General features: G+C 45.4%; 2 protein-coding genes across 7 annotated transcripts in view; one reads left to right on the top strand and one right to left on the bottom strand.

Annotated features, from left to right (window-relative positions):
* spg11 (SPG11 vesicle trafficking associated, spatacsin) overlaps positions 1-5,633 on the bottom strand; it is a 27,373-nt gene extending 21,740 nt beyond the window's left edge. For 3 of the 4 annotated variants that reach the window (XM_084671538.1, XM_084671539.1, XM_084671537.1), the window contains exons 1-8: positions 5,342-5,633; positions 3,865-4,055; positions 3,405-3,716; positions 2,875-3,073; positions 2,326-2,463; positions 1,667-2,049; positions 1,057-1,202; positions 121-247 (exon numbers count right to left, since the gene is read on the bottom strand). In XM_084671538.1, the coding sequence (XP_084527664.1) occupies positions 121-247; positions 1,057-1,202; positions 1,667-2,049; positions 2,326-2,463; positions 2,875-3,073; positions 3,405-3,716; positions 3,865-4,055; positions 5,342-5,556 (1,711 nt within the window). In that variant the 5' untranslated portion in view covers positions 5,557-5,633. The remainder of the gene's footprint in view (positions 1-120; positions 248-1,056; positions 1,203-1,666; positions 2,050-2,325; positions 2,464-2,874; positions 3,074-3,404; positions 3,717-3,864; positions 4,056-5,341) is intronic. The other variant, XM_084671540.1, reaches the window with a different exon arrangement.
* Positions 5,492-10,692, top strand: ciao2a (cytosolic iron-sulfur assembly component 2A). Of its 3 annotated transcripts, none has more exons than XM_084671543.1 (6): positions 5,492-5,837; positions 6,078-6,223; positions 6,452-6,616; positions 7,121-7,170; positions 7,539-7,584; positions 7,776-10,692. In XM_084671543.1, exons 2-6 carry the CDS (start codon positions 6,184-6,186, stop codon positions 7,874-7,876), a joined length of 402 nt encoding a protein of 133 aa, XP_084527669.1. In that variant the 5' UTR covers positions 5,492-5,837; positions 6,078-6,183; the 3' UTR covers positions 7,877-10,692. The 3 variants fall into 3 exon arrangements, with proteins under 3 accessions (XP_084527669.1, XP_084527667.1, XP_084527668.1); XM_084671542.1 differs by lacking the exon at positions 5,492-5,837 and adding an exon at positions 5,920-5,935; XM_084671541.1 differs by lacking the exon at positions 5,492-5,837 and having other exon boundaries at positions 5,855-6,223.
* The last annotated feature ends 1,016 nt before the right edge of the window (positions 10,693-11,708 follow it).

Raw genomic sequence — 11,708 nt, forward strand, 5'->3', positions numbered from 1 at the left:
GTAGACGTGTGTGTGTCTGTGTGTTTATGTGTGTGTGTGTATGTGTGTGTGCATGCATGTATGCGCGTGTGTGTGTGTGTGTGTGAGTGAGTGAGTGAGTGAGTGAGTGAGTGTTCTCACTCTTCAGCTGGCTCTGGGAGGAGACAGGAGAGGGCAGGTCAGGAGCAAGGCCAGTGGGACAGAGAAGGTTCTCTTTGCTTTTCAGGAAGAACTCCACCGTGTCCAGCTGGTGATTCTTCAGCCCAGCCTGGAACACAAGACACAGAAGAAATGTACCTGCAGGTGCAAGGGTGCAGGGGGAGGTGTACCTGCAGGGCGTGGAGGGGGATAGGGGAGGTATACCTGCAGGGCGTGGAGGGGGATAGGGGAGGTGTACCTGCAGGGCGTGGAGGGGGATAGGGGAGGTGTACCTGCAGGGCGTGGAGGGGGATAGGGGAGGTGTACCTGCAGGGCGTGGAGGGGGATAGGGGAAGTGTACCTGCAGGGCGTGGAGGGGGATAGGGGAGGTGTACCTGCAGGGCGTGGAGGGGGATAGGGGAGGTGTACCTGCAGGGCGTGGAGGGGGATAGGGGAGGTGTACCTGCAGGGCGTGGAGGGGGATATGGGAGGTGTACCTGCAGGGCGTGGAGGGGGATAGGGGAGGTGTACCTGCAGGGCGTGGAGGGGGATAGGGGAGGTGTACCTGCAGGGCGTGGAGGGGGATAGGGGAGGTGTACCTGCAGGGCGTGGAGGGGGATAGGGGAGGTGTACCTGCAGGGCGTGGAGGGGGATAGGGGAGGTGTACCTGCAGGGCGTGGAGGGGGATAGGGGAGGTGTACCTGCAGGGCGTGGAGGGGGATAGGGGAGGTGTACCTGCAGGGCGTGGAGGGGGATAGGGGAGGTGTACCTGCAGGGCGTGGAGGGGGATAGGGGAGGTGTACCTGCAGGGCGTGGAGGGGGATAGGGGAGGTGTACCTGCAGGGCGTGGAGGGGGATAGGGGAGGTGTACCTGCAGGGCGTGGAGGGGGATAGGGGAGGTGTACCTGCAGGGCGTGGAGGGGGATAGGGGAGGTGTACCTGCAGGGCGTGGAGGGGGATAGGACAGCGATCCCAGGTGTTCAGGTGACACAGGGAGTCCACAGTGCTTGCGCTGCCAAACACCATCAGTCTGTTTAGCAGCTCCTCCTGAGACACACAGAACAGCACCAGGGACAGGCCCGACGCTGCAACACACACACACACACACACACACACACACACAGGTAAACACACACACACGCAGGTGACCCCCCCCCCCCACAGACAGCCACATGTACCAGCTCCACAGACTAACAGGGGGCCACACTGTGTGTACATGGCAGCACATTTCTTGGAAAATCTCTTGCAAATCTCACACTGAATTACAAGCCTCAACATGATCAATACTATGTTGATCTTAGTTTCTTGATAATCCAGGTTTAGATTCTGGATAATCCCAGGTTAGGAGCAGGGAGTCCAGGCAACTTCATTTTAAGGAGTGTGGATTTAGCTCACGAGAAACACTTCCATGAATCAGCCTAAACTGACTTTGAAAACAAACTTTTTTCAAATTGTGTCCTTTCTGACTGATTTCGAATGACAGTATCTGATCAGTTGTGCTGAATATACATGATGGATTAGTGATGTCTGGTGATGATAGGGTCCTCACCCTTCAGCATGAGACTGAGCTGCTCCCCTCCACAGCACAGCACAGGAGCGGCGGGCAGGGACGGCCTGTGGTACGTCACCATCTGGGACTGAAAATCCCAGAAGGCCACTGTCGTCTGACTGTTGCCCGGGGAAACGAGCGTCAGCACAGCGGAGAAATCTGAGACGGAGAGCAGAGCTGGGACGGAGCCGTCAGGGACACACAGCTGGACCCCCGCCCCCTCTGAGGGCACCCTGCTCTGGGAGAGCATGGAGGAAGGAGTGGTCTGGAGACCCCCTGAGAGGGGGAGCGCTCTGAACCAGGAGCTCCTGGCTGGCTGGGGAGGGGAGGGGGAGGAGGCTTTGGCCCGGCTGTACAGGGCTGTCAAACGAGCCTCCCAGGAGCTGGAGCAGAGGAGAAGAGACCTTATGGTTACGAGACGTTCTTTCAAAACTGGAATCTGTCAGGTCACATCAAGTATGTAGAAGAAAACGTAAACAACAGTTCCACTAAGACACATACAGGTCATTGATCAGAGCATCTGACTGCAGATTGAGAGGCTGCAAGTGCAAAGGAGGTGCTTTGGATAAAAGTGCCTGCTAAATCTATATGTGTTCTGTGTACACATGTGTATATATGTTGTTCTGATAAAGTGTGTAGATGTTTGTGTGTGCTCCTACCAGTCTGTGTGGAAGCTGGCCCCCAGAGCAGAACGGCTGTAGGCGGAGCTGGAGAGGCTGTCTTCGTCGCTGGACTCCCCAGGGCGGAGAGGGGAACGGGGCTGCGGCACGCAGCCCAGCAGGTGGTCTGGGTGCTTCCTGCCGATGGATGGACAGGTGGGGGGGGTTAGGTGGGAAAGACCAAATACAAAAGATTATCAAAACAAACACGGACCGGTCATAATCTATTGACGCCTAGATACTGTTAGAACTATGTACTTGTATAATCCTTGATCTTCTGCTGTACTTAATTAAATAATTAAGCAGCATAATTAAATCTGCTAACTGAATCAAATGTAAATCCACCACAGCTGGTATTTTTAATTGTCTACACACTGGCTACTTATCTAAGGAAGTCACAAACAATACAAGGATGCCTTCTACAGCAGTGGGTGGACATGGTGATATGGCGTTCCAGTTACTGTTGTCTAAACACTACCAAACCCCCAGACGCATGATGACAACAAGTCCACAGGTTCCTCAGCGTGTCCAGATACGGGTCCAGGTTACCTGAAGTAGTCGTTGAGGTCGATGGCGACGGCGGCATTGGAGCGGGTGACCGCCACGGCCGTGGTGAGGTCAGCAGAGACCTGCAGCAGGGAGAAGGAGGAGAGGCAGGGGGGCGTGTCACCCTCACACGGCATGGCGGGGACACACCTCGCCAGGTCCACACTGGCCAGATGACTACCTTCTACACTGCTGAACACATCTGGAGCAGGAAGTTAAAGATCACCCTGAATCACCATCTATAGATAATGGGACACAGTCACAACCTAATAATAGACACAACTTGTGTTTTATTCTTATTTGAAATGGAGTCTAAATGATCATTTGTGTAGTCTGAACTGAGTTTGTTAAAACATCTGGTACAGCCACTAGCTCACTTACCATCATGACATAATGAAACACAGTGTCGGTATTAACCCTTAAATTTAAGTTTGCTCACTCTATTTGTCTCAAACTACAGAGTCAATAGAAGTAGGCCAAGGAAACTGCTTCGATACTACAGCAAATGATCTAGCAGTCTGCAGTGAGGATACATATGACTCCACTGCAGGTTAGCGTGAAGAGAGTGTCTCTGCAGAGCCGGGAGTCGGCCCAGGTGCAGGGGGCTCCAGGGGGGAGGCGGAGGTGACAGCAGGACAGGGCCTGAGGATCTCCAGCGCCCCGCCACTTCCACACAAGCTGCACCAGCATGCTGGAGTTCAGCAGGAGGCAGCACCTGGCGTCCACGAAAGACAGCACCTTCACAGACAGCACCTCAGGCAAACCTGCAAGCAGTGCTGTGTTAGAGTACAGGGCTGTCTGGGAGGGTCGTGAAGTGTTGGAGGAACTCGGGATGGATGTCGTGACTCTCAGTGGCATCAAAAAGGAAAGAGAAAATAAAACTTGAATTACTGAATTATCCAATCAGATGTGGTCTGAAGGGAAACATTTCCCAACTTGTGATGAGGTGGATAAGAAATGGATATGGGACCTTCTATGGAAGTAGTTACTCACTAAGATCCCTCTCCTGGACCAGCTGCACAATCTGTTCTGCTGTGCTCTTAGAGGTACATGTTAGCGGCTGGTTAGAAGCTGCACACTCCGCTTTGACCTCGTAGAGCTTCAGGTCCCCCTCTGACCCAACGGTGAGTAGTCTTTGGACGCTACCTGACCCACCGTGAGCCGTAACCTCCTCCCATGCCACACTGGGGACAGGAAAGGAACATGAAGAATATATTATTTAGAGACACCATTTAGTGATACATGTTTCTAAGACAACTTTGTGTTTAGATATTGCGGAGACAGCTGAGATGGACAGACAGGATCTTTCTTTTCTATTGCCGAATTTATGTCACAGGATTTTGTGGGGATCGCCGACATCATAGATTAATCAGAGCTCTCTCCCGCGAGCAACGATTGTTGTATGAACTATCAAAGATGCGATCACTGACGAGTCACCGGTGACGGCTAGTTACCTGGAACTCTAGATATCTGATACTTTAACGCAGTCTCTGATTCGTCGTTTAAGTTGAAACCCCTACCACTTCCATGACATACAGTTACATTCTCAGATTTGAGTACAGTCACATGATCTGATGTGAATGTAAGTCGCATGGTACTTGAAACTTGTGTCCAGGTAAGAGAGTGATCAACTCACGTAACACACACAACAAACACACAGTCAACACACAGCCATCAAACATTAAAGTGGCAGTAAAGCAGAATTGAAAATACGTTTTTAAGTTCATCACTGTGTAGTTAACTACCCATAGAAAATTTGAATGAAAAAAAACACACTGACAAGTAAGTTAAATTAGGATTTGACATTGTGAGAAAATCAACAGTCTTCTCTGCTTGATACTGGGGGGGCGTGTCGTCTGAAGGAGCTGAAGCTCCGCCCCCTCGAATTTATTGAATTTAACAAACAGCAGCAACTAGCTAAATCAATTGCAGATATCAGAACAGACCTTACCTGCAGTGTCTGGGTGTTTTATGTGTTAATTATTTGCATCATACCAGCTGAGTAACAGAATGCAGGTTATATAAGCCGTCTGTGATCTGACTAGTTAGGTGGCAGTGACTTAGATAGGTTGGGTTTTGCCCCACCTAAACAAAACCTGAGCTGAAAACAGGTGAGAAACTGTTCAACGGTCTTACTCCACATTTCAGTGCCACAAACTTTTAGAGCTTTGCAAATGCTTTGAGCAATCCATTTCACATGTATATATAGGCTACTGAGAAGCAAATCATGGAATTTGCTTTACAGCACCTTTAAACCTTATCCAACATTACTACTAATTAACATAACATTAATAAATCACAATCAAAACATGTTGGATACACCCACAATTCCTTACGCCTACAGGACAGACGACCGCTTCCTCGGGTCGCTACAATATGGATGCACCACTCCTGGGCGTGAAGAGGATCATTCATGGAGAAGTGAAATAACAAATATTGTCCAACACAGCATGATGTTAGCTTTACTCACTCTGAGTAGGTGCCATCAAGAGTTTTTCCTGACGACTGAGAGACAGAGATATCGCCGATGGTTAGCCCGCCGGAGCTTTTAAGGAAGCACAGCAGAGAGCTGCCCTGGGCCATTTGGGCTTTCCCCAAATCCTCAACATTTCTGCAGAGGTTACATTCAGGGACGAGAGCAACCTCTAGTGTGCCATTATCCATAGGTTCAGACCTGTTCAACATGTTTTATGTTAACCAACGCGACTTAAAACAGACATGTTGTTCCTCTTCCATGTAAACACCGACATCCTCACAGTCTTGTCACATGTCACGTTGGAATCAGCTGGTTCATATTGTCCAATAGAAGATCGGCTAGTGAGATATGCGGAAGACTAAGCTAATCGAACAATTATATCATTTCAAAAATGCCAACATGTTTAGCTAATATATTAATGTACATCGCCACAAACATAGGACAATAAAATCCTGACCACCCATTAATCGATACGCCACCTGAATTAAATGTATGTGTCTTCAAAATACTAAACTGTACAACGCAACGGAATCGTACGCCAACCAATTTTGTCAGAAGGCGGAAGTGTTCAACTCAGCCAGTCCTTATGTATAAGTAGTTTTTACTGAGCTGCAATGTTTGGATGTCAAGTTAGTTTGGTGAAAACATGACTGTTTGGTCAGCTCGCATGACCTTCAGTTGGGTTGTTCTGACGGTTAACCACTGTCTACACTAATTATTGTTGTCAAAGTCATTCCAGGTTCAAACTGGCGTTGATTGAGAGGTTGATAGTTTCCAGTCTTCTATCGCTCACTGTCACGAAGGCTTTGTAGTTCTCGGGGCAAATCGGGGTAAAAATGCAAAGCAACATGGAAGAAAAAGTATTAGAAGTATATGGTAAGTTTGCTGGTTATCTTAGTTAGCTCTTTAGCCAACAAGATAGCATGTTTAGCTACATAGGTAGGCGATCCGGTGAAAGTATCTACTCTGTCAGGGAAATTGTTGCGGCTAGCAGTGGCGTGCTACACCTCTGATCAAGACTTAATTCATCTGTTCTCTGTATGAAGAGGAAGCATCATTACATAAATGATTACTCAAATGTAATTACATTCTTCTTCTCCGCAGATGTCATTCGCTGTATCCGAGACCCTGAGAAACCAAACACGTTAGAAGAGCTTGAGGTTGTCAATGAGAAATGTGTTGAAGTTAAAGACATTGGAGAGGACGAGTACCTCATTATCATCAAGTTCTCTCCGACTGTCCCTCATTGCTCCCTTGCCACATTAATCGGTGCGTGGTTAAACTCATAAGACATTAACTAACAGAATACAGTATATTTCACATTTCTACTGTGTCCATGGTAATATCATGGTATCTCCCCTACGAAAAGGTGACAGCTTTTTCTGAGTGTGACTGATGCAAATTATAAGGTTATATCGACATTTTAAAAGGGCTGTTTTACGCCATTAAAACAGGCCTTTTAAAATGTCGATATAACCTTGTAATAAAATAATTGTTTGGCACTGAATTTGAACATGCTGTGCATTTGAGTTCAGTAGTTGCAGTATAGTAGTTATAGCAGGTACTTTATTGACACCCAAGGGGAAAGTGTGGAGGCAAGGTTAGCAATTCTAACTACACAACACATACAAATATGAGAGTACAGAAATATACAAAATACATAGGACTGTGCTTGGGGTAGAACACAAGGTTACATATTATGTCTACAAATATTATAAGGTCTATGTGATTGATAGGCTACAGTTGGATTAATGATAAATGTCTTTTTTTCAGGCCTCTGTTTACAAGTTAAACTGCAACGATGCTTGCCCTTTAAACACAAGGTAAACCACCCCTCTGCAATCCACCCACATGTATCTGTAGCAACTTTTGTTATCAAACCCGCTCTTCTCAGACAAACAGGCAGATGAAGCATACAGAGCTGCCTGAGGATCATGAATCAGCATGTGGACACATCTGTGTTTAGCAGCTTAGTTATCCTTAATTCACCATCTGAAACTCTATCCTTCTCCACGTTAATGCAGAAACCAGATCTCACCAGCCTGCTTCTCTTACCGTCAGGCAAACACCACACACACACACACAGACACACTCACTCACTCACTCACTCACTCACTCACTCACTCACTCACTCACACAGACATAATAAGCAAAGTTAATCCAGGTCTACTGTTTGTTCCTTCTTTTACAGTTGGAAATCTACATAACTGAAGGAACCCACTCCACCGAAGAAGACAGTAAGTAGTTTAACCAAAACTCCCTTTTTAGAATGTCTTAGGAGAAATTACTTTTTAAGTGGAATTAAAGTGGAAATGTAATTTTGATGTAGAAGGGAATAGCACCACCATAATTAATTTATTATCAAAGACAGTTTGACAATGGGAAATAAATAACTTAATCAAATGTGTTTTTGTTCTTATCTCCTAAGTTAACAAGCAAATCAATGACAAGGAGAGAGTGGCAGCTGCGATGGAAAACCCCAACCTCAGAGAGATAGTGGAGCAGTGTGTCACTGAGCCTGACGACTGACCCTCAGGGAACAGCTCTGTCTGCCGCCTGGCCTCACACCAGCCTCCCAGAGGAAACCACAGCCATGTTGGAGGGGTTTAGAATCTGTCTGTGTTCCTGAGGAGATGTCTGTGGTTGATCACTGACCTGCTCATGTGACACGTGGGTCCTGGGAGGTTCTGCTTCTGTCTCCTAACGGAGATGGGATAAGTTTTGGGGTAGACGGTTTACCACCAAACAGCACATACAAGTAAACTCTCCTGGTTCTATGAGGTCATTTAGTCTCTTTTTCATGTTTCCTAACTCTCATAACGGGTATGGTAGTGCAGTTTGCCAGCGAGGAATAGACTGTTCAGGAGCTTAAGGACACGGGTACAATTCACTATCACAGTTTAGTTAGTAGAGAACATGGAATAAAACGTTGCTGCACCAGCCATAATGAAACCATGTAGCTTGTTATCTTGCTGCCTTCAGCTAAAGTAAAACATTGTAATTCCTTACTACACGTCCCTATAGAGGCCAGCTCATGGTTTAAGAGTGGGTCGTCTGTTGTTGCTAAAAAAATAATGTCTTATATTTGTATTTACCCAGGGATCGATTCAGGGCTTTAAATCTACTCACAAATAATGACTATTTTAGAAATGTGATTTTGTATAAAAATGCTGAAAACACACTACAATGATTGCACTGTAAGGCGTTTGTTGAACTGAAACAGCCAGATGATAAACCTGCTTCAAGGCAGTTGTGGTGTGTGTGTGTGTGTGTGTATGTGTGTATGTGTGTGTGTGTGTGTGTGTGTGCGTGCGTACGGGTTTTCTTAATGAATGCTCAATGGAATGGTAAAGCAAGGAGGTCTTGTCTATAACAGTGTTTTCCAATTATGTTAATAATCAGCACATCAAATTAAAGCTTCTATCTGATTTTTTGGTGGTGGAAATGGAGATGGAAATGGAGACTTGTGGCAGATCAGGAACAAACACATAGTACATGTTGACTATTTGGAGAGAAGTTGAGTTGTACGTGTTGCTTCAACAGCACTGTCGTATTCTGATCAGGGTAGATCTTGGCTTGATGCTGCAGGGCATGTGACAGCTCAAGAAGCTGTCAGTGTTTTAGCGTTTCCCACAGCACTTTGCTGCTACGTTGTCAAACTTTATTTAGCGATATTCGCCGTTTTTTCGCCAGTTTTCTCCCTCTCACTTCATGTGAAATCCCCCCCCCCCCCCCCAAAAAAAAAGTCTCACCTTGACTAACACATTTTCTGCGGGAAACCCTGCAGTGTTGCATTCAGTGAGTAGAGGGGATCTGGACTGGACAAAGTTAAACGGTTAATCAGGGACTCCAGACTCACAACTCACTTGTTTCTGACCTGGGTCTGCCCTGGGTCTGCCCTGGGTATGGCCTGGGTCTGGCCTGGGTCTGGCCTGGGTCTGCCCTGGGTCTGCCCTGGGTCTGGCCTGGGTCTGGCCTGGGTCTGACCTGGGTCTGGCCTGGGTCTGGGTGTTTGGATGTTGTTTGGGGTTTCTGTGAACACACTAGTTGTAACACTGCCCATCACACAGCTATCAATCATGTTTGTGAGTTCATACATTTATGGCGGTTTGTGGAGATATGGGATACAAACATCAGACATTAATGTGAAATTATTTGGCATTGGAATAGACAACTGAACATGTCTGTTCAGAGACTCATTAAAAACAGATTGAGTTGGGACATTTCTCATAGTCATCACTGGGCTAGAGTCCTTATAAAATCCTTATTTTATCTAGCTGAACAGGTTACTTTGTGATATTTAGGAGATTAGGAGGAAAAGGTTTCTTGTGGACAAAAGGTTTGTTGACATATGGCAAAAAACAAAATTATACACAGACTTATGGTCTTATAAAGGATATCTACAGTGTAGAACCCTTAGTGAAGTTTAATTGAAAGCAGATTAGGATCCTTGTGTGCACAGCATGACAGCTGTGCTGCCTCTCAGGGGCATGTGGTGGGAGAGAGCTCACTGAGAAGACGTTTAGTTTCACTGTCCTGTCTGAGGATGGAACTGATGTACTTTTCAGTCAAATGTCCTCCATTTATGGCTAAATGATGATGAAAAAAATCAGGTATGCTTCAAGGTGGCCACCATTTATTTGCATAGCAGATTTCATTAGCCAATTTTGGGAAAGATGTATTTTGTTTAAGACCAGTAAAATGACTTTTTTTTATAATAAAATATTTATACAATTAAAATGTAATTGTATAACAGTAATACTAATAAATATAGCTGCAAACAGCAATGCGGGTTCCTCTAAAATGGCAACATATTATAAAAATGTACATTGTAGAAGATCAAGAGTTGGAAAACAGGAGAGCAAAATTACTTGTTTGGCCAACAACAACAGGCTGAGCAGAGCAGAATGGTTCGTGAGCAGAAGGTTTTTGAAGGTTGTCCCAAATTTGGACAATACAAGAAAATTCATGTCTGACTTTATGGGTCCTTGAGGCTTTTTTGTTCCCCGTAAGGAATAAGGGATAACCAAGTTCCAGAAAAATTGTCGCAATGGGGTGGAAATGCCATCACTTTGAAAACTGGACTTTTGGGCGTTGCCTAATGTGCGTTGCCTAATGTGGCCCATTATTGGTGTGGTGGTACCCACTGGCCTGTAGTATCCATGTGCCAAATTAGAACATTTGTGACCAATAACATGTTGAGTTATTGTGGCGCAAGGAGAAGAAGACTAAGAATAATAAGAATAATAATATAACTAACAAAACCAATAGGTTTCCTCCTACCGGAAGAACCCTAAAAAGTACGACCGGTAAAAAGACTTTGGATTAAATGAAATCACATTTGACTAGCAGTCCTTTTTTGTCTCGAGCACCATTGTGCATGCCATGAACATAAAAGAATCAATCATTTTCAATCTTTTTTTTTTTTCTGCCATTTGCTGAACCCATCTTCCTGCAGAATGTTTAATGGCTGCACACAATCAGGCTTCCCCTTCTAAAACTCAGAGATGGTTTTTGAGTCATTTTGTGTCACTAGTTTGATCAGAAGAATCAGAAAGGGATTTATTTGCCATGAAAGTTTCCACAGACGAGGAATTTGCTTTGGCAGGAGCCAATGCCAATTACTCTTGATTAACTATGAATATTATGGGTTTTCCAAAAGAGCTGTCCTCTCAGATTCTGAAAAACATCAAAGAACATGTTTTTTTTTGTAGCTCTGGCTGCAGTAACCATGGCAACTCTTAAGGGGGCACTGTTGAATAACATTGGCTCAAGGCACTTGGATGCTCTGTTATTTGGGAAACCAGACCCCATTTTAACTCAACACATGCGGCTAAACAAATGAAAGATGAATGTGGTTAGTAGCTTTCATCCCCTGTGTTCATCTTCTGCCAAACTGGATATTTATAGATTTTCCACATTAAAACATGCTTAAACAATGAATTTAACTTGAAGTACTCTCTGATGTGGATAATGACATTGATTGCATATATTACTAAGACTACATCTTTTACTATGTAATCATCACAATTACAGCCAGGAGGAAGCTGTAATCACAGCACCTACACATGATGTGTCTAGGACTGAACCAAGCATGCTCACCTGAACCACTGGATGTCCAGCACACATCTACCTGGGCACATCAAACAGTGACGTCCTCTTGAGCATTGGGTATGTTGTGTTTAAATGTCACGGGTGTTGGAACAGATCAAATCAGAAATGCCATTTCTTCTCACTGTGTAGGTGTGATGTCGTACCTTGAGCAGTTGAGAGATCCAATGCTCCTTCGTACAAAAGCGATTAGAGCGCTGAAGAAGTCACAGTTGCTCAGTGAATATTAACACATTATTTTAGTCTACAT

The sequence above is a fragment of the Hypomesus nipponensis genome, chromosome 14 (genome assembly GCF_054491055.1).
Source record: "Hypomesus nipponensis isolate SF chromosome 14, ASM5449105v1, whole genome shotgun sequence".
NCBI classification, from domain to species: Eukaryota; Metazoa; Chordata; class Actinopteri; order Osmeriformes; family Osmeridae; genus Hypomesus; species Hypomesus nipponensis.

What these genes read in the sequence shown, in the direction of transcription:
- ciao2a (XM_084671543.1), top strand. Translation starts at nt 6,184, where the DNA reads ATGCAAAGCAACATGGAAGAAAAAGTATTAGAAGTATATG. An exon ending in AAAAGTATTAGAAGTATATG is followed by an intron (nt 6,224 to 6,451) that starts GTAAGTTTGCTG and finishes TCTTCTCCGCAG; the next exon opens with ATGTCATTCGCTGTATCCGA. An exon ending in CCACTCCACCGAAGAAGACA is followed by an intron (nt 7,585 to 7,775) that starts GTAAGTAGTTTA and finishes TTATCTCCTAAG; the next exon opens with TTAACAAGCAAATCAATGAC.